Source organism: Octopus bimaculoides, chromosome 3 (assembly GCF_046866305.1).
Source record: "Octopus bimaculoides isolate indiv1 chromosome 3, ASM4686630v1, whole genome shotgun sequence".
Classification (NCBI taxonomy): Eukaryota; Metazoa; Mollusca; class Cephalopoda; order Octopoda; family Octopodidae; genus Octopus; species Octopus bimaculoides.
In genome coordinates this window covers 137,605,432-137,629,137 of record NC_142930.1, presented here as the reverse complement: position 1 = coordinate 137,629,137, position 23,706 = coordinate 137,605,432, and the positions used below count along the sequence as shown (strand labels likewise).

Here is a 23,706-nt window from a genome sequence, read left to right as displayed (position 1 = left end):
CTGTTTTCAAGATGGAATTAATGAGTTTGTCATTAGTTTCAAGCTCTGTTATACTGGATAGGTCTAGGGTTTGTAACATCTGAAACTTTTAGGAACTGCAAGTTAACTCTAGGCCTGATTCCCACTGCATTTCACCAGGGTTGGTTAATATATACCGTGACATTTACACAGTTTGCAAACATTTCATCCTGAGCTGAGGAATTTTTAGGCCATGCTCATAGAGAACTAGCTGCAATGCCATAAGTCACTAAGCACTAGAGTGACAAACTGAGATTTTTGTCCGACTCACTCTCTAAGGATGTGTGTGCGTATGGAGGAGATGACAAAGAACTGAGATAACTGGCACCCTGCTATGCTTGAGAAGGCCTGTCCACCACCACAGAATTGATATCCTAAAATCAGCTTTGTAAATCCTTTCACATGTGGAGCTCTGTCCCACCTCCATTTTCAAGCTTCCCACTTCCCACCTCTGTATCTCTAATACTCATCACTTCTCCATCTCTGGTATTTAGTAAAGTATCATAGTCACCTGAGAGCAGCCTAGGTTTATACATACCCTCTCTTTCCCTACTTTCCTCTTTCTTCCCCCACCCCAGATCCACTTCCACTTATTATCTTCCTCAAACCATACTTTCACCTTTCTGCTATAACACCTCTTATTTGCTATCACTCCCAATGTCCTCATATATCTAACATAACACATACAAGCCACTCCTATATCTCTTACCATCAATTACTACAACCACCTCTATCCCATCTGATCATCTCTCCTCACATTCTACTGAAAATTTCCTCTCTTTCCCTGCTGCTCACTTACCCAGTCCAATCTTCTGCATCACTTCACCTATAATCACCCCAACCACCACTGTACCTTGAGGGTATGTTCTAACACATATCCATCACCATCTCTCTCACTCTCTTCATCTTTCTCTCCATTCTCAACTGGAGTACCCTCGTATCTCTTCTACAGCAAGACATCTATCTCTATTCCTCTATTGTTTCATCAACTATCACAAAGCCACCACTCTCTGTATCACCACACACACACACACACACACAGAGTCAAGGGAACTCTGTCTTGCAAGTTACTTGGTGACTGGTGCTGGTGCCACAACAAAAGTAGTCAGTACACAGTAAAGTGGTTGGCTTTAGGAAGGGCATCCAGCTGTAGAAGTCAAGCCAAAACAGACTAGACTTTGGCACAGTCCTCCAGCTTGCCAGCTCTTGTCAAACTGTCCTACCCATCCCAGCATGGAAAACAGATATTAAATGATGATGATGATGTTTTGCTGAAGAGGAGGTAACCATGTACCTCCTCTACTGCAAGACACTTGTTTCTGTCTTTCTGTTACACTCTAACCTTTCATCATCTGACACAAGATCACCTCCTCCAATGCCCCTCTCCTCTCAAAGGATGTCTGTCTTGCAAGTTACTTGGAGAGTCTGCCAGTGTTGGGGGCCACATAAAAAGCATCCAGTTCACACTGTAAAGTGGTTGGCATTTGGAAGGACATCCAACTGTAAAAATCATGCTGAAACTGACCTCGCCTGTGCAAGTGCCATGTAAAAAGCAATCGGTCCATTCTGCAGGGTGGTTGGTCTTTACAAAGAGCATCCAACAGTAAAAACTGTGCCAAAACAGACACAGAAGTCCGGTGCAGTTTTCTGCCTGAGCAGCTCCTGTCAAACCGTCCAACTCATGCCAGCATAGAAGGCAGACAAACGATGATGATGATATATATATATATATATATATATATATATATATATTGCTTTTTCATATAATGTGTTGGATGAATATTTTGAGACAGTGTTTTATGGTCAGATGTTCTTTCTGTTGGTAAACTTCATATTTTATGATATGCAAGGGTATGGTATGTCCAAGAGAATAAATAGAAGAGTGTCGATACCCTTTACATGAAAAACAAGTAAGAGTTAGCAACAGGAAGGTCACCTGAGTGTAAAACAATGCTTCAATAATATATTTATCTAACCCATGCTAAATGGGGAAAAAAGGTAAAAATATACAAAAAATACGTAGAAATCTTCCCACATCTCCTTTCACATGCTCCATTCACTTTGAGCACACAGCATTTCTTAAACAGCTCACCTCCTCCATATGCATGATGTCCCCCCATACCAATACAGTCTTCTATCTTTCACACTACATCTGATTCCTCTTACATATACATTTATAAATACAATATAGCTGAATGGCTGAGAAATTCGCATTGCAATCACAAGGTCCTAGGCTGATTCTTATTGTGTTGCATCTCTGGCAAGGATCACCTCAAGGTGATCCATGCCTATTGAGTCAAATTGAGTAGACAGAAACTGTGTAGAAGCTTGTCAGATGGATTGTACAGGTAATTAAGTGGTCTACCCTTGTCACTGCATTATGCTGACTCTGCTTGAGCATTACATTAAGGGTACATTGTGAAATACTCAACCACTAGTCCAGCTGATTGAAGAAGTGATAACTTATGGTTGGAAATTTCAACTGATATCCATTTATTTTCACATGTGTATATATGTATATATATATATATATATATATATATATATATATATATATATATAATAAGTATGTTGATATTCTTTCGTACAAAATTATAGGTCCTCAATACACAGTCGCAGATATGTATGCATAGTACAGTAACTAGAATTACAAATTCAAATCAAAATTCTTCAATAAGAAGTTGATTGTATAAAACTTTTAGATATGAGTTTGTAATCCTACTAGTATACATACAAATAAACATGGCTCTTTGACTATATTGCATAGCAGATAATATGTTGCAGAAAATGTGTAACGTGCCAACAGCCTGACTAAAGTGATTATCAAATGTGCAGAAGATATAATTCTACATATGCTATCATGCAGATGGTGGTAATCCACAGATGATGCAATTAAATCTTAAGTGCAGCTTAAATGTTTTGCCACAAAACTAAACAATTACTGCAGGCAGTTTCCAGATAGCATCCTGGAATTTTAAGAATAGTTGACTTAAGTATACCTTGGTCTAGAGAGGATGTAAAGAGTTTACATCAGTCAAGAAAGGTGCAAAGCTAGCTACAGTATTGCCTACCTGGAAGGTGAGTGCACAGGAGAAGTGCTTGCGGATTTAGACTTATCATCATGTCCAGGTGTATCCAACAAATTACCAGAACCACTGCCACCGCTGTATGCCCTGAAATCAAATTACACTGTTGCAAATCACAAGCAAGAAAAAAACCTGACAGAACCTGGAGGACAGTAATACATAGGAAGTATCACAAGGTTCTTAGTTGAGGAGGGTTTAGAGCTTGTGGGAAAAGATAAAATAAAATAAAGTTATAAAATAAAATAAGAAATATTTTATAGAAGCAAAGATTCATCAATTGCTTGATTGGCTACACCATCTCACCTGCCACTCCTACAAACTAAACAGTCTTCAGATCTTTGCTAAACAAGACTGTTTATTTTACTCTTTTTTTTTAAAGACAACACTTTTGATTTCACAGAATCTACTCATTATACCAACTCAACTTATTCTTCCATTGCATATCTAGTTTAGGAATAAAAGGTGCAAAATTGTGGTTAAGACAAAAGATTTCGTGTTTCTATCTTCTTTGTGTTGCTTTACTTTGGCCAATTTAGATTAAGTGTTTAATGAAGATTTTCTCTGTTTTCATAGCTTATACAAAGAAGAGCAGCTTCAATGACCCTTTTCAAGGCTTCATTGGCAGGTAGAAGGAAGTCATCTTCAGATCAAAGTCCTAACATGATTCTTTGCTTCCTCTCAAGATACCCAATGACACAAGGTTGGTGTAAAATCAGGCTACAAATTACATCTGTCATTATGTGTGGGTATCTTATTTCAAATTTGTTACAGCACAGGTTGCAGTGTAGAGATCTTTCAAATTGATAATTCTAAATATTTTATACAGAAGTTTATCTTTCTTCTATGGTTGAGTAAATTAATATTTTTCCTTGACATATAATTTTATTACTGAAATGCAACACACATGAGTTTGAGATTATCTTTTATTAACTTTGCAATTCCTTTTGTAGGCTTAAAGTTTTTTTTTTCTTTTTTTTTTTTATCTTAACATTTGGAATATATTTCCCTAACTAGCTTATTAAATCTGCATATTGTAGTGTCTGGAGATGCTGAAGCTTAAACTCAGCTTCAATTTCATACCAAGAAACACTCAAATTTAACTCTGAGATACACAGAGGAAATCATTTAAATGTGGTTGTGGTGGTTAGTTTTGACGATGGAAAGCCAGTGTCTGGTGAGATATAATGGTGTATAAGACTTAAACATTAAGCTTCTGACACTAGCCTATCATCTTTCTAAGTATTTGCAATGTTGTGCTTTGTGCAGTGAAATCCCCATAATGTGGTGCTAGTGGTGTTAGCATTAGTAATGGCAGTGATGATGGCAGTGCTAACAGTATATAGTCTTAGAAGCTGAAATGTTATAATTTTCACAAAATTTCACTTTCAGAATCTTAACATAGCAACCACTGAACTGCAACTGCAAGATTTAGATTAGAAACCTTGCTAAAAGTCATAGCATTGTGCCTCTAAGAACTTTAGCACATCTGGCTAAAAGCAACAGACATCCCTCATACTTTAGAATTGTAAACCATTAGCTCCAAGAACAAACCCATTTATAACCAACAATCACAATTATCCCAGTTACAAATCTCAGTGTACTCTACAATACTTAATAATAATATTAATAATAAAATTATATTATGGTTAGATCAGTTTTGCAAGAAGAAAGGAATAGCCACATGATTTGAACTCCAGTATATTAGTAAAAATGAGATTTTTTAATATGTTGATAAAATCAGTACCAATCATACACCATGGTCAATTCAAGCTACACCCTCCCACCATATCTAAATTGTGGCCTTATGCTAACAACAAAAATTTCAATTTATCACAACTGTATTGCTGTCTATGATTTGCATGTCATTGTTGTCAGTCATCATTGTCATCAACATCATCATTTGAACAACTGTTTTTCTCTATTAGCATAAATGAAATAAGTCTGTAACACAGCACACCATGCATCTCAATCATTTGATATCTCTTCTGTGAAGTAAGATGGCTAGAGCTAGGAATCAAAAATAGATCAATAACCCACTACATACACCAAGATCTTACTTTCCACTTTACAGTTTTTGCCCTCTCACCAAAATCATAAAATTATTTTTAAAACTAAAACCCTTAAAATATTATCATAATTAAAAAATGTAATAATAATAAAATAAAAAAATATAATAATAATAATCCTTTCTACTACAGGTAAAAGACCTGAAATTTGGAGGGAGGAGTTAGTCAATTACACTGATCCAGTACACAACTGGTACTTATTTCATTGACCCCAAAAGGGAGAGAGGCAAAGTCAACCTCAGTGGAATTCGAACTCGGAACATAAAGACAGACAAAATGCCATTAAGCCTTTTGTCTATTGTGTTAATGATTCTACCAGCTCACCATCTGAATAATAATAATAACAATAATAATAATAATAATAATAGTAATCCTTTCTACTTAAGGCACAAGGCCTGAAATTTGTGGGGAGAGATTAAGCTGATTACATCAACTCCAGTGTTTCACTGGTACTTAATTTATTGACCTCAAAAGGATGATAGACAAAGTCAATCTTGGCAGAATTTGAACTCAGAACATGAAGACGGACGAAATGCTGCTAAGCATTTTGCCCGGCATGATAATGATTCTGCCAGCTCACCAGCTTTTTAATAATGATAATAATCCTTTCTAATATAGGCACAATGTGGAGCAAGGAGGGGTAGTCGATTAAATTGACCCCAGTACATGACTGGTACTTTATTTTATCAACCTGAAAGGATGAAAGGTAAAGTAGACCTTGGCAGGATTTGAATTCAGAACATAAAGAACTGGAACAGATGCTGCAAGTCATTCTGCCTAACACTTTAACGAGTCTGCCAATAAATGACAGAAAGAACTTACAGTCATCTTGCCATCCCAAGAGAATTCATACCACAATGAATCAATGCTAGACATTCCATTTGAAGCAAAGATTTTCTGTCTTTTTCAAAGAAACAATTTATTCTAATCCATTCAATATTTCAAGTAAAATTCTTTTAAAAATAGGTTCAAACGTCATATTCAAATTATTTTTGCTTCTTATTTTATTATTTTTTGTTGTGTGCAGATGTTGTTGATACACTGGCACCAATTTTTTTTTTTTTCCCAAACATTTCAATTGGTATGTCTTCCCAAAATCTTTAGATACCTTATAAATTTTTTTTATCATTCAGAAGTTACTACAAAATTTTTGGTTGTGTTTGTTATTCTTTTGTTTTCCAAAAGCATCTCAAATTAATGACAAAACGAAAGAAATCTGCCAAAGAAAGGAAAGGGGTGAATGAATGAGGAGGAAAGTAAATTAGGAGAGAGACTCAGACAGAGGGAAATAAAACAATGTATGGAATTGTTGCCATCTTTATAAGAGCAAAAAAAAGATATTTGTTGATTATTTTTAGATATAAGTGAAAGCTATTCCTTCCTTTAAAAGAAAGAAGAAAAACAAGAGAAAGAAAAAATTTGCAGGAAATGCACAAAAATATTTTTAAAAAAACTTTTGAATAGATTTCACCTGAATGCACTTCCTTTTCCACCCATGGTAATATAGGACGTGTCACTGACATTTCGCCGATGACCTTTGACAGCATTGCAAGGAGACTGTGGTGGCGTAATAGATATCAAAAGTTGATTTTCATTCTACAGAGAAATTAAAATATAAAGTGTTCATTTTGTAAAAATTAGATCAATACTAATAAGCAGGAGTATCTACAGTAAAATCGTTATTTTATAATTTGATTATTTTAATTTTTAAAGAGTAAATAAAAACAGATTAAATTATAGATTCAACCTTCTGTTTCGGAGGGCTGAACTTCCATTTCATTCTTTTAAGATTGCTTGAATATAATACATGGGTCAATTTAGTCCATACACTCATCCTTGTGGCATTATACTAGCAACTAAGATTTAGATTCATTGCAAAATTTGTTGTTGTTCATGATGTATATAATATCATTTTCATAGTATTAGAACATGTTTTTCTCCAACAGCATAAATTAGATAAGTCAGAAATACTGTATTTCTTCAGATATCTCAGCCACTGCAATTTCATACATTTACTTTCATCCAGTTTCAATCATTTATTTACTTCAAATAAATAAATTATATATATATATTGTGTTGGCAAGAAAGTAATTTCGTTTTCTACAAATAGATAGAGTTGCGATTCTTTTTAGTGATTTCTCTCAATGTTACAATTTTTTATTTTTGACATTTGATAGCCGTTACTTTTAGCTTACTTTAGAAGCAAATTGTGCGTAATTTTGTTTACAGCTGTTAGTTCAGTGTCAATTTTAACATGGCGGACAAAAACGAACATTTTTGCCATATTTTGCTTTTTTATTTCCATAAAGGCAAGAAAGTTACTGAAGCTAACAAAGAGATATGTAAAGTTTATAGTGTTGATTGCTTAACAGAATGCACATGTCAGAAATGGTTTTAAAAATTCCATTCTGGAGATTTTTCACTCAAAGATGACCAACATTCTGGTTGACCTACTGAGGTTGATGATGACCGAATCAAAGCCATAATTGAATCTGATTGTCATATACTGTGCGAGAGATTGCAAAGAGGTTAAATGTATCACACACAGCAACTGAAAATCACTTAAAATGTCTTGGTCTCATTAAGAAGCTTGATATTTGGGGCCCATATAAATTGAAAGAGATTCACTTGACACAATGAATCAATATTTGCAATATGCATCTCAAACGCAAAGAAATCAATCTTTTTTTTTAAATGAATCATCACTGATGATGAAAAATGGATTGTCTACAATAACATCTACTTAAAACAATCATGGTCCAACTGTAATGAACCTGAAGAAACATCATCGAAAGCTGAATTGCATCAAAAAAAGGTTAGGCAGTCAATATGGTAGGATTACAAAGGTGTTGTGCATTTTGAGCTGCTTCCAAGGAACCAAACGATCGATTCAGATGTTTACTGTCAATAACTAATTAAACTGGAGGAGGCAATCAAAGAAAAATGGCCAGAATTGGCATATCAAAGGACATGACAACGCTAGACCACACACATCTTTGCTGACTCGTGAAAAATTTATTGGAGCTTGGTTGGGAAAGGATGTTACATCCACCATATAGCCCTGACCTTGCACCATCAGATTACCATTTATTTTGAAGTTAGCAAAATTCTTTGAATGGTAAAACTTTCAATAATGGTGATGACCTGAAATCATACTTGCTTCAGTTTTTGGCTGATAAGGACCAGAAGTTCTATGAGCACAGAATCATGAAGTTGCCAGAAAGATAGCAAAAGGTCATCAAACAAAATGGAAAATATATAACTGATTAAAGTTCATTCTTTGTATGAAACAAAAATTTCTTTAATTTCAAACTAAAAAACCGAAATTACTTTCTTGCCAACCCAATATTATTCTTTAGCAATAATAGTATTGATGGTGACTTTGAAGTTTCAATCTGCTAAGTCATCATCAGATTATCCAACAATAGCAGGCCAAAACTTTGAAGTCACTGTCTTGGTAAAGAATAATAAATATGTATTGCATCTTGAGAGAAAAAAGTTGGGCATAAAAAGCATTAGATGTGATGTGCAAGAGAGACGACTGCACTGGTATGGTCATGTGATGCATATGGATGAGGACAGCTGCATAAAGAAAAGCTAATCTCTAACTGTGGAGGGAACTTGTGGCAGAGGTAGACCCAAGAAGACATGGCACGAGGTGTTGAAGCATGATCTTTGAACTTTGGGCTTCACAGAGGCAATGACTAGTGACCGAGACCTTTGGCAATATGCTGTGCTTGAGAAGACCCATCAAGTCAAGTGAAATCATAGTTGTGGTTGATGCTAGTGTCACATAACTGGCACCCATGCCGGTGGCATGTAAAAAGCATCTTTTGAGCACTGGACCTCACAAAGGTACAGTGGCTGATGCCGGTGGCACATGAAAAGCACCTTTAAAGTGTTGGGCCTCATGGAGGCAATGACGAATGACCAAGACCTTTGGCATTATGTTGTGCTTGAGAAGAAGACCCATCAAGCCAAGTAAAATCGTGACAGATACTGATGTCATGCAAATGGCACCTGTGCCAGTGGCATGTAAAAGCACCCATTACATTGTTGGAGTGGTTGGCATGAGGAAAGGCATCCAACTGTAGAAAACCATGCCAAATCAGACTAGTGTCTGATGCAACCTCCCAACTTGCCAGCTCTGCTAAAATCGTCCAACCCATGCCAGCATGGACAATGGGCATTAAATGATGGTGATGATGATGATGATACTCTACAGAAAGTATCAAAGAATCCTTCGTAAAAAAACATTTATACATACTGACAGAGTAGATAATTGCCCTATGAGTGATGCAAAGCTAGAACACTGAACTGCACAGTTTCGACCGAATGGGAACTACCAACGGTCTACCTCCATTGCTATAAATGGTTTATATGTGCTTGTAGCACATACAGTCACAATTAATTAAATACTTAGTTAGGGAGCAAGGGAGAGAGGAAGGAAGGAAATGTGCTTGGGTGGGTGAGTGGACAGACAGATTTAACATTTGGCATTTCTTTTACATGCATCTACAAATGGCTTTACTGCTCAACTTCCCTCTCATCATTCCACTTGCATACTCAAACTTTCTCATACAGTTAGTGGAGATTACTGGCTACGTTTCACAAGTGTACAGCATCACAATTTGTGTTACTTGTGTTCCATGTTATATTACTGTTTATGGAGAGTGAAAGAGAGAAAAAACTTTGATGTAAACAGAGAAATGATTGCCCAGAGTGAAGTAGATAAATAAAGAGATAAATTTATATTGGGAGGAAGAAATCGAAATAATAAAAAGTATATACACAGACCTTTTTCACTTTGGGTTCTACTTTGGGAACTTTCATGCAACCTTTATTGATGTGCTCAGTAAATTTCTGAGCGTCTTTGGTCTGTTGTAAAGCTGCTATGTTGGATTCAGACCCTGCACCTTTCTCCTTGCTTGATCGGCTAGTTAACGCTAAGTTCACTGATGCCAAAGGGGCAGAAACAATTTTATCTGATGACAAATAGTCAGCAGAATAACCCCCACCTTCAATGTTTGCTTGACCAGACTGACTACTACTCACTGTCAGAGGAGAAGAGAGACCAGAACTAGCAAACTGATCAGGATTAGTGGTATTTGTAGCATTTGACATGGTTGCCTGGGGTTTATTCTTTTGTTGCTGTTGATGATGTTGTATTTGCTGCTGCTGATGATGTTGTTGTTGTTGTTGTTGTTGTTGTTGTGGTGGTTGTTGTTGTTGTTGTTGTTGTGAGGAAGCTAAATTTGAAAGAGAAATTGCACTGCCTGGAGGCAGTTGAGTCTGTGAGGCTGACACAGCTTGTTCTTGTTGCTGCTGTTGTTGATTATGTAGATGTTGCTGCTGCTGCTGTTGTTGTTGTATATGTTGCTGCTGTTGTAGATGATGTTGTTGCTGTTGAGGATGGTGTTGTTGCAATTGTTGAGAGTGGTGTTGTTGTTGTTGCTGCAGTTGTTGAGAATGTTGCTGTTGCTGTTGTAAATAAGCTGACTGGATATGTTGTTGGGGCTGTGATGATTGTTGAGGTTGTTGCTGCTGTTGTTGTGGTTGCTGCTGTATAAATACACATTGGTTAACATTTGATGAACTGGTCGATGGAGCTGATTGTTGGGGAGCAGTTGGAAGGGATTTCGACATTTGTCCTTGATTGTATGAGTGTTGAGAGTCAAACTGGTGCACTGACATAGTCACAGCACCATGTGGTAATGGTTGCATTGGAGACACAGCATTTGCTGCAGGTGATGTCTGTGGTAGTTCTGTAAATAAATAATGAATAAATAAATAACTACTAAATTTCAAAACTGACAACACACTATGGTTGCTATCCACACTATCGGTAAAATTATCATTCATTCACCAGGGCAAGTTCAAGAGGAGATTCCTTCAGGACAAATTCCTTCATGAATCCACCCAGCACCATTTATTTGATTCTGGGTTTTACTTGCCATGCTTTAAAACAAGGATGATTTTTAGGCACCTAAGTGAAATTTAATTCAGAATGCAGAAAGCTAGAATAAATACTGCAAGAAATATAGTCCCACCTTCTTATAGTTCTGATAATCCACTATGCTATACTAGTACTTTTTTAGAGAACCCAAAAGGATAAAAGACAAAGTTATTCCTGATGGGATTTGACCTTAGAACACAGGGAGTCAAAACAAATACAAGACATTCAATCCAATACCCCAACAACTCTGCTGATTCACCACCTGATATTTAAATAATGTATCTCAAAATTTAACAAATAATTATCCTGGTTAAGAATGTGAACACTTTCTGAGAAATGAAATAGAAATTCCAAGTTGAAATCCAATTTCATAGGGTATCATCATTATTATCATTGTTTTACATCCACAATCCATGCTGGCATGAGCTGTACAGGTCTACTCACTTGATGGGGTGTCTTCCCCTACACAACATACTGTCAATTAATATGGTCCTTCGCTATCTCATTCACAAGGTGTAACAACTTCAGCTCTGTCTTCACCACTTTCTCTTAAGTTTTCCTAAGTCTCCCTCTTCCACAGGTTCCAATTACTTCAAACATACAGCTCATCTTTATACAACTGTCCTCCTCCTCCTCCATACACATCACAAATCCATAAGAAGTCTTCTCTCTTATGCACCACAACTGATTCCTCTTGTTCAGTTTTTCACTCTGCTCATCTGTGCTTTGTTGCACACTAGTATTACATATCCAGCAGAACATGCCCACTTCATTTCTTTCTAGCCTTTATAGATCCTCTATGTTCAAGCTCCCTATCTCACTACCATGTAGTGATTGCACTTCATACACACACACACACACACACACACACACACACACACACAAATATCTGAATCATTTGTTATTCACAAGGGTCACCTTTCCCATATTTAATCTAACTTATAACATTCAGAATTTTCTTTGGTCTATCTCTAATATGAGCAGACAAATCTTCCAAATACCAAACCCTGTTTATCTTTAAAAAATAAACATTGAATAATATAGTTATTACAGATTGTCAGAAACAAAATGATGGGCTCATGATGGTTAGAAAACTTAGGTCTGCTCTTACAGCAGTGACTTGGGGCTATGCAACAACAAGGCTATTTTTCATCAAAGCTGTCTATATCAATGCAGTTTCTTCCCCTACATACATTAACAAATCAAGCCAACGAGAGAGCTGCTAGATAGTTAGTCCTCTTGATATAAACAACCAAATCTTAAAAACAGGGACATGTAAGATAATACTGCCCTGGCACCACTGTGCCAAAGCAAAAGACAGTTACAGTTGGATGACCATAATCAAACAGGCTGGTCTGCTCAATTGGAGTTGATCTAATGCTCAATGGCAATGATATGAACCAATATTTACTGCTGTAAATTTATTAGATCTGCATATATCTCCTCTCAAATGTAGATGTACTTCATATTTTTCTTTGTTTTTATTTTTACATCAATGTAAACATTAATTGTACAGATCAGTAAATTAATATATTTTCATGTGCTTTTGATACTTGCATTTATAAAAGTGAACACTTTGCACAAAATATATTATCAAAGCATAATTTTAATTCATTTATAACAAGAGTAAATGAAAGGTGGACATCTTGGCTTTTTCCCATGAACATTCATTCATAATAGACAAAACATGAAGATACAAGAAGAAATACAAAATGGTTTAGTTTGTAGTAAAGATGTCACAAGCAAATTGTCCCTAAGTAGGCCTTTGCACATTTATCCTACATTTAACACTGACAGTAAAATTATAGGCTTTTTTTTTTATTGGAAGTGTATCTCAACAGTCAACCAGCCAAATATCAAAAAGAATTTGCTGACTTAAGTGGGAACTTAAAACACAGCAATATGGTTATTCATTCAGACACTACAGTTAATATAATCATTCTTAATGCATCACAGGTATACATTTCATTATAAATGCAATAAAATGTAGATATAGTTGCTCCAATACACAGATACACACAATTCTTTGCCTTTTTCACAAACAAGTCTTTGCCTTTGCAGTTTTGTACATACGCATTCAAACAAACTGACATCCTAATACAAACACACAAACATGTAAGTGGAAACCATTGGAGTGGAAAACTCACCACCTTGTGGAGTGGTAAGCTGATTGCTATTCCCAGGACGTTTTCTTGAAGATACAGATGTGTGAACAGGCAGACCAAGTCCCCGAGACTGTGGCATAGCTTGCCCTTTTGGCCGTTGCCGAGGAGTAACTGACGTTGTTTCAATTGTAGGGGTTGTAACAGTTCTGAAAGAAAATAGGTATATGCCTGATTAAGAAACTGCCATGATTCGTCTCATATTTCTTATTCACATCACTGGTGTTATCACAGTCATCACCATTATCATCATCCTCACCATCAGCAACACCAGTAGCACAATCAACATCACAATAATCATCATCCAACTCTTCACAATTTTCATCTTTGTCACAAAATCAATAAACTTATTGAAATACTGCCTTCCATTTTTAGTTAAACCTATTCAGTTATTTTGAAAACTATTTTTCTTCTTTTCTAAACTACAGACATGCATATTTTCACAAACCCATCTGAGTCGGTTACGCAAAGGCATCAACAAAAAATAATCATGGTTGCAGGTATGGCTGTATCATTAAGAAGTTCACTTTGCAACAACAAGACCCCAGGTGCGATCTCATGTCAAAGTGTTTGAGGCAAGTGTTTTCTACAAGACATTTAAGTTGACCTGTGCCTTTTGAGAGAAATTTGGTACACAGAAATAGTGCAGAAACCTGTCATGTATACATATCAAGATCATAATTTTAGTTGACTTTCCATGCTACCATGAGTTAGATGATTTGACAAGATCCAAAGTGTTGGAGAATCACAGTTGTGCTCCAGTGTCATAACTTTGGCATGGTTTCTAGAGCTGGATGCCCTTCTTAACATCAACTACTTTATAGACTGTACTGGATGCTTTTACCATGGCACCAGCATTGTGTGTGTGTGTGTGTGTGTGTATGTGCACGTGCATCACTCACTGACATATATGGAAAATGCAAACATCAGAGAAGAAACCAAAAACCTGATGCTTTTTCATTAAAATCCAGTGTGATATTTGTTCCAGCAAGTTAGATAATCCTGACCCATTTGAAGCAAGTTAGATAATCCTGACCCATTTGAAGCAAGTTAGATAATCCTGACCCATTTGAAGCAAGTTAGATAATCCTGACCCATTTGAAGCAAGTTAGATAATCCTGACCCATTTGAAGCCTGTAGTCAATAATGCTACTGTTCACCAATTCTGACAAATTCTTTTTTTTTTAATCCTTGTCAAATGTAATGCTTATTTTTTCGCATTGTTTTCACTTAATCATGCATTATCTTATAGCTTCGAAATTTTGATGATATTATTGTATATTTTTAGAATGACACTGTAGGGTAGATGTGAGAAGCCAGATCTGGCTGGTTTGATCATAAACAGGTAGACTATTTGGGTCAGATATGGCCGGTTTAAATGTTAAAAGGTTAAATAATTCCATGGTTCTTTGTTTTTGCTTTTCACTTTCAAGTTTGCCATATCTATCTGCATTGTACTATATTTAAAGAAATCTAAAGAAAGATTTACTTTCAACCTTGATCATTAAAAAGAAAATATAAAAAAAATTATTTGCTGAATCTATAGTTTTTACATTTTCTTTATTGAAAGAGTCCCTATCTTAGTCCTTATGATCTTGTCAGGTCCTCCAAAACAGGTGATATTGATACAGTTCATGTCACTTCCAAGATGTGTAAGTCAATGTCTGCAGAATAATGTGGAGAGAGGGGGAATTATAGATATTTAATGGTCTGGGGAAGAAGAATTAAAATAAATAGTGAAGGGGTTGGAGAGATGATCCATAGTAAAAGTGCAACAAATGAGCCAGTATGTTAGATGGGGAGAGTATTAACTACATCAGAAGAGATGTGCCCACAGTAATAGCAATAGAATAAATCAAAGGATAAAGGTTGTGAGAAAGTTATACTTGGATTCCTTAAAAATGACCTGAATGCATAACCAAAAAATAAGTACTTTCAGTATCAAAATATGAAAAAGATTTCACAATCAAATCTCTAGCTTGATCTAACATCAAAGACGGAGAATCAGAAGAAATGACACTACGAAAACTCATGGGTAAAAATTTGGAGAAAAGAATAAAAGAGGGATTTCGAAATTGATAGTGGTTTAATTACTAAACATGGAAGTGAGTATTGTAAGAAAGCAGTATTAGTTACACTAGAGCATCAACACATGGAGAAATGGGATCAATAATCTTCTAGATGAGGGTGTCATTTCCTTTAAGAAATAAAGATCCCTAGTTCAAATGCAATACACTATTATGTACTCATTCAGAAATAATCAGAGATTAAACCATGAGTCAACTTTCACCTGTTTCCAAATAAGGTAATATTTTCCACCCAGTCCAGACATATTTTCATAAAAGACTGCAAAGAACAACACTTGCATGATGGTGATATTTGTTTCCTCTCACACACTTACACAAGGAGATACACACAATGGGGTTCTTTTTAGTTTTTGCCTATCAAATTCACTAACAACACTTGGTTGGTCTGGGGTTACAGTTAAAGAAACTGAACTCAAAACCACATCACAAAGCTATGCCAGCAACTAAGCCATGTTGTGTATGTATATATCATCACCATCATCATTCAATATCTGCTTTCCATACTGGCATGGGTAAGACAGTTTGGCTAGAACTGGCAAGCTGGAGAGTTGCACCAGGTTCCAGTTGTCTGTTTTGGTTTCTATAGGTGGATGCCCTTCCTAACACCAATCACTTCACAGTGTGCTGGGTGCTTTTTATGTGGCACTAGTACAGGTGTGCTTTACATGGTACTGGCACAGGTGTTTACATACATAGTAGCATAATAAATGAATGACTTACTTGTATAAGGTTGTTTTGACTTGTTTAAATTCCTGTTCTGTCATTGGACATGGTAATTTGGTTACATCAGGAATTGGTAAACTCTACAAAGGAAAGGGAATAAGTAATCAAAATAAAATGCTTTTCTACAATCAGAAAACTACATAAAGTTAGAGTTGTGCAACACTTGAATTCATCTTCCCTTTATAGTGCATAGTCTTGGTATAGAATGAACTTTGCAAGGCGAACTCTAAGTTCTCAATAAACAGGTAAAGCTAAATGAAAGCCCAATGTAAGATTTGTCATCTTTGTATAATTTACATTTAACCTTGTTGAGTGAAAAACAATTTTTAGCTTTAAATAAATGATAGTTAGTTCTCAAAAGAGTAAGTCTGCAAGCTAAGTAGAATGTTTTATACTCTCATACCACATGATCCAAATAATGATTTCTAACATTAGAATAAGGCCAAGAATTTTAAGGGATAGGATAAATCAATTAAGTTTACTTCAATGCTTGAGTGGTAATAATTTATCAACCCAAACAGGGACATAACTAAAAAGATAAGGAATTTACTCCTGCACTATTTCTGCAGACAATGATGCAGTATAGAGACTGAAAGAGAAAACAGCAAAAGTCCAAACATTATTCAGCAGATGTAAGGAGAGGAATCAAAAAGTATACAAGTAATATTGTTGCTATAATTGTCTAAGCTCCAGATCAGCCAGATTGAGCAGGCCCATGATCAAATGTACTGCAACCATAGTTATTCCATTATTTTGTATAGCACAGGCATTATACTATCCAATGACTCATTCTTTAGGCTCCCTTGTCTGCTCATATAATAGGTTGCTGCTTTTGTTGAGATATGGTCATCTTAATTAAGCAGACCTAATGATATGTGAATGACTAAAGAGGTAGATAAAGAGTGGAGGTACAAACATCAACATTATATCCCTTCTACCTCTTCTTGTCAGTACTTTCCCCCTATTAACTTACTGTAACCATTACAGAGCTGTAAAATGGTTAACAATAGAAAATACCTACAACTGAGGGAGGCTAAACAAGACATGGCTGGGGTAAAGCAAAAAAGTGAAAACTAGAATTAGAGTAATAAACACTTGGAGAAATTTAGTTAAGTCCATGAAATGATTGAAAATACTGAGGAACATTGTGTACACAAGAAAGGAAAACAGAAAAAACATAACAAATGAAAGAAATAATCTGCTAAAAATAACATTCAAATCTCACTCAAATTACATTCATTCTATCTTAAATAAAGTAGACATTGTACAATGTAATCCTTGACTATAAAGATGGGATGGTCACAACTGGAATACATTTGATTATTAGATTGCTTGATCAGAGTTGACAAATGGTTAAACAACAAGAAGCAAACAATAGTAGTAGTGTTACCATCAACTTACATTCATATTAGGTACCGGGCATTGTTTTCCTCTGAACAAAAAAGCAACATAAGAAACTTGATAAATGTCAGGTCTCTTCTCTGGGTCAACTTCTAGTATAAAGGCTGCAGGAGAAAATTAAGCATACGTATGATAAATTATTAACAAGACATAAATAAATTAATGGTTATTTAACATGGAAATATTGTACTGATACATTTTTGTACAGGGACTTGCAGATAAATTGAAACCAATTTTAAGCAGTTGACTTTGTGGATTTAACATTTCATTTTTTGACAAAACCTTGCTTGCTTGAAAATCTAATCTTCCTCTTATTTTTCACATAAATAGCGAATGATTCAACAACAGAAAGTTATGGAACAACAGAATTGTTCCATCATTGTTGCTTTGGTGTACACAGAGCACACTGCCCACAAAATTGTTAAGCTGACAGAACTTCCAAAAGGAACAGTTTATTTGTGTGTATAAACAATTTAAGGAAAAGAGAAAGATTGATAGAAAAGAACACATGACTCGAAGTGATTCCAAAAGCAATCCAAAAGCAATCCAAATTTTCTTGCTTCTCGCTAGCCGCAAATGCTTGAGTGAAGTCAACCCATCCACATCCATGACAACTCTTGCAAAAAAATGCAATGTGTCCCTTTCCACAGTGTCCAGAACTGCAAACAGGAACCTTGGCATGACTAGCTATGTTCAGCGATGTTGTCACCTCCTAATAGCCAAGGCCAAAGCAATCAGAGCCAAGAGATGCCTAAAGCTTCTGTCATTCATCAATCATCAAGGTGCCAAAAAAACTCATGTTTGTGGACAAGAAGTTCACAGTGGACACTGAGGTGAATCGCAAAAATTCTCAAGTGATTGTCATGGGTCAAAAGCAACACAGGCCTTCCTTGGTGAGAAGGTGTCATTTTTTGTGAGGTTCAGTAATAGCCCAGATCTCAACTTTTTCAATTACTTCTTATGGGGCATATTTCAAGTAAGGACCAATGCTTTCAACAGTTTGAAGACCTGCATTGTGTGTGTGACACACAAAATAAAAAAGGCGGAAGTTGAGGTTGTTGCAAAAAAAATTTTGTCCTCATGTGGAGGCAGTAATTTTCCAAAAGGGCAGCCATATTGAGTAATAAATGTTTTTGTTGTAATAAATGTTACATTCAAACTATATCTGTCTACTACTAAGTTCAGTCTTTTATAAAAATCAGCGAGGGCTGCTTACTTCTCACTTCCAAGCTTCCATTATAATATATTAACAGGTAGTAGCTTATTGATAATACTTCATAACTGCATACAAAATGGGTACCATAATATTCACCAGATGCAAAAACAAAACCTGTGGAGAGTAATCTCTCACACCACTGTCTATTGAGTGGCACTACTCTAATTGAGTAATGACCATTTGATTTAAATGCCTCAAACAGTTTATGGTAGGAGGCTCAAGACATTACTAGTTTTTATGAATATTTTACTGCAATATATTTCCATTGGACTAAACAAAATTTTGAACTGGAGATATATGTTTGAAAATATTTGCCTGTGTCTAATTAATGTAACAGTGTATTTAAGAAAAGGTAAAGGAGGAAAAAGTTAAAATGAAGTATGACATATTAAGGTGAAAGTAAAAACTATTAAGGTTAAAGAAACCTCACTTAGATAGCAAAGGAATTACAATTGATTTTATAGTAGAGGTGTTAAAGGCAAACAATTATATGAGTGCATAAGTGTTCTTGGTAAATAGATGTGTGTTAACCCACAAAGTTATATGGTTATGTATTTTTGCAGCAGATATATCTTATTTTCTTTTTATATATTTTCTAAACAGACATTATCTTCAAACATATATTGAGTTATGTCCCTTATAATCTGACCCAGTCCTGCTTGACTGGAAGTAACTATCACCATTTCAAATCATTTCCATAAACAGTACTGTAAACTATTTTCTTCAGGATTTTTCCCCGTCTAGTGAGCCTGTTGTATAATATAAAGTTGCATGTACAAATTATAACCTGTAAAGCACTATATCTTAATAAATATTTAGCTCTATTATATGTATACTGAGTACTGTGGTATCAACAATCTATATATATAGTAGATTTACTCATTATCTAACTACCTTGTTTATTAACCAGACAACAACTAGACCACAGAACCACAGTTGAGTGCAGAGTGCAAACACTGCAGTGGAAAGATCAACAACTTAACAAAAAGCACAGGTGACCTTTTTTCTGCAGCAAGTTATTACATTCAGAAATGCAAGTTAGGGAATTTAAAACACGAGGTGAACTTAATTATACATCACATAACATATGACATAATTCATTTTCTGTATTAGATAAATTTGCAATGAAAATTTGTTTTTTGTTAAGAACAAAAGTTAATGAAAACACATGATCAGGAACTGAACAATTGTAATTTTGAATTTTCTATCTACAGCATAGCTGAGTCACTTGTTCTCTCATTCATACATATGCACCTGATAAACTCTGTCATAGACAGAATATGCTGGGATTATTTTGACAAGATTAACAAGTAGTCTGACTAATACATGGCTGAGTGGTTATTAATAGGAAGAGCATTCAGTCATAAAATTATTCGTTCCAATTGATATAAATAACAATCCCTCTCATAAGTAGTATGGGAAAAAAGCATAACTAACTAGACATTAAGAATCACAAACCATCAAATAAACAGCTAAACTAATTCACTTCCTGCACACAAAATAATAATTATATAACTGACTTATTAATGGTTAATTATCTAAAGTACACGAGTTCTGATCCAAGTATTCCTTCTTTCATTCATAACATTACTGATATGAATCTGCTGAAACTCAAATAGCTTGAGTTCAAATTCATATCACATCTTCCTCTGCTTATTTTACATTACATTTAATGAATACTAGCATCATTGTTTATAGGTTTTCAATGAATGCATCACTGTTTTACAACAATTACAATTGGAGGAGTAGGATAACAAGACAGTGTCTGTACAACTCAGTTATAACCAATACCCGAAGTTATTTTTTTCAAAATCTTCACTTTATGTGTTTTCTCAACATTGTGTACATCTTTTACATTGATGAAAGTTACACACACACACCACCATCATCATCATCATCATGATGTTATATCTGTATTCCATACTAGCAAGGTTGCATGGATTGTCAGTCTGGAGCGCTACAGCTTGCTTATATATCCCATTTTTAACATAACTTCTACTGTTGAATACCCTTCCTAACACCAACCACTTTACAACTGTACTGGGTGCATTTTATCACAGAGCCAACACTACAGAGACTGTCAGTCCTCAGACATACTAGAGTCCTCTCAACTCTACATTGTCACCACTCTTCACTAACTACTTGAGAGTGTACACTGAGTGCATTTTATCATAGCACCAGTACTAGAGTGGTTTCTTTGTGCCCTGTAAGACTAAAGAGTCTTCACTACTCAGTATGTTTATTCATTTAAGGTAGCATAACCAAGCAGGCGAATTAGAGAGTAACATAAAATCAGGTGAGTGGATGAAAGAAGTGAGAATATTGCAGGAGAAATAATGATTAGAGTAAGAGGATGCTAGAGGAGGAAGAAATGGAAGAGAGTGACAGTAGCTATAGATTGCAGATTGCAACTATGTAATGTCAAAACAAGGAAACACAAATACCCTGCCCCACATTATGTTGATTCATTCAGATTATCTCTATTTCTTTGTCTTTGATCTGTAATTGATTGCATAGTAGAGAGCTTCAATAAACAAGTTCTTTAAAATGGAGGTGTTCAAGTCCTTGATACCTAGTTACAAAAATTTGCAATTGAATTTGTCTTGAATGGACTAGAGATAATTTTGTCCATTTACTGTTTACTAATCGTTCTTATATCTACGTTGAGCTCATAAGAAATGACAGGTTTACTAATACCAACAATTGTTGATCCTTAAACAGTCACCTGAGTGTGAGTAGTTTCATTAGTACCACCTGACTGGCTCCTGTGCAGGTGGTACGTAAAAAACACCTTCTGAGTGTGGCCGCTGCCAGTACCGCCTGACTGGCCTCCATGCCGGTGGCACATAAAAGCACCCACTACACTCTCGGAGTGGTTGGCGTTAGGAAGGGCATCCAGCTGTAGAAACTCTGCCAAATCAGATTGGAGCCTGGTGTAGCCATCTGGTTCACCAGTCCTCAGTCAAATCGTCCAACCCATGCTAGCATGGAAAGCGGATGTTAAACGATGATGATGATGATGATGACACACACTCAACAAGCTGCTGTACAATTTCTGCCAACCATATTCTATTTAGAAGTCTCAGGTCAACCAGAGGTTGTGACTGGAGACACTTTACCAAGGTGACTGAATCCACAAAATTTTTACAAAGCAAACTTTTCAACAATTTTAGCAGAAATCCTAATTCTCCACTAACCTAGATGTTAGAAATAGCAATTAGACCTTGTGGAAATGTTTCCCAAGATAGAATGATGTCCTATCAAGGGGGTACTTTTTGTCATATGCTTAAATGATATGCCCAATATTAAAGTTAAGCACTAGCTATCAATAACTCCTCAGAGTTTTAGGAAAACTTTTTCCCTTCAGATTCACATTTCTTCTATGCTTTCATGAATGGGAAGATTTTAAGTAAACAATTTACTGCTGAATACACATTCCACAATTAACCCACTCAGAAAATTGAAAGTGTTAACCTGCAGGTCTGAATGAATCAACATGATGAATCTTGCATAGGATATAGGATTTAATACAATGGCTTTAGTAAAACTGCAAATTATGACTACGTTATCAGCTTAGTGTAGCAGCTTAACATCACACTCATTGTACCATATATGTTTATTTTTATATACAACATTGGCTGTTGCAGGAGTCTCACCTTCCTACTTGTCGATCCATTGTCTGCTTCCCATATTACATTAAGTCTGTTGTCTAATTTTTAGTATGATGTCCAACAAGTCTCTTATTGTAGGTGAATAAGTATCCATGTGCAATAGAAAACGTATGTGGTCCATTTGTAGTTTGATATGTAACAAATATCACACAAGTGTGTGATAGAACAGTAAATGATTTACCAAAGACTTGATAACAGTGATATATAAAAAAGAGAATTATGTTTACTACATACTAATAATAGTATGTAGTACAGATGACTTCTTCTGAGTGCTGTATGCTTAGAAGTCATCTACTGTCAACAACATAAATATATAATCAAGACAAAACTTACAACTTAAACAAATGGCATCACTTACCTATTAAAGAATGTAGTTCTTTGGAATACCTTGAGTTATCTGGAATTGTGAAATTACCACTTTGTATTGCTAAAGCACTTTCTCCAAATGGCAATGAGAAAAAACAGAGCCGGTATAATAAACAACCCAAAGCCTGGAAAATTATATAATAAAAAGGCAAACTTATTTCATGTTTTTATTTGTAACATCTAAGGTTTAACAATTTACTTAAGTAAAGCAACACCACATAGAGGTTTGGCATATTTAAAGAATAAGAATTGTGACATTGCCTTGTTCCTTAAGTATAAATTAATATAAAATGCTCTATTTCTTTTTTTTTTACATTTCATTTTCTATGCTGACTTCAGGTAGAATGGTTATCCATACTACATAATGCAGTAAATAAGGTTTATATGTGAGAGTTATACTGAATGTAAAGTAAAAGTAGTCATCAGTGGCATAGGTCGTTCTAATTGCACAAGTTTGTAGAATAACACTCCTTCTTGTTCTTCACTGTAGGCAAATAATGGGTTCCAAACAAAAACAACATACCACCACAAAGTTCCTGACAAACAAGGTGTGCAGGTTTTCTGATATCCACAGAAGGTTACACACCATTTACAAAGATGCCATCAATGACAAGGGCAATGTGCCTAGATTGATGAAGCTTAAAGACGAGGAAAACCAGAATTGAAGACAAATTGTGTAGTGAGAAACTATTGACTGCAAGCAATGACATGAATCACCAGTAAATTGATTCATACAGACAAATGAGTACCAATATATGAGCTTGCTGCACAACTGGACTGTGGTCACAACACATTACAGAAAACACTGGAAGACATTGGGTATCGGAAAGTGTGTACAAAGTAGGATAACTCAGCAACTTCGAAGATTTGAAAGGGAGAATGCTGGAGTTTGCTGTGATGTGCTGGGAGCATTTGAAGTCAATGAAAACACTTTTTTTTTTTATCTCTAGTGAC

General features: G+C 35.5%; 1 protein-coding gene across 6 annotated transcripts in view; it reads right to left on the bottom strand.

The window, feature by feature from the left end:
* The window catches only part of LOC106883250 (uncharacterized), a 96,623-nt gene that overhangs the window by 9,537 nt on the left and 63,380 nt on the right, over positions 1-23,706 (bottom strand). For 2 of the 6 annotated variants that reach the window (XM_089349717.1, XM_089349721.1), the window contains 7 exons: positions 22,745-22,877; positions 17,500-17,603; positions 16,096-16,178; positions 13,274-13,437; positions 9,968-10,935; positions 6,642-6,766; positions 3,090-3,191 (listed from right to left, as the gene is read on the bottom strand). In XM_089349717.1, the coding sequence (XP_089205843.1) occupies positions 3,090-3,191; positions 6,642-6,766; positions 9,968-10,935; positions 13,274-13,437; positions 16,096-16,178; positions 17,500-17,603; positions 22,745-22,877 (1,679 nt within the window). The remainder of the gene's footprint in view (positions 1-3,089; positions 3,192-6,641; positions 6,767-9,967; positions 10,936-13,273; positions 13,438-16,095; positions 16,179-17,499; positions 17,604-22,744; positions 22,878-23,706) is intronic. The other 4 variants (XM_089349719.1, XM_089349722.1, XM_089349718.1 and 1 more) reach the window with 3 other exon arrangements.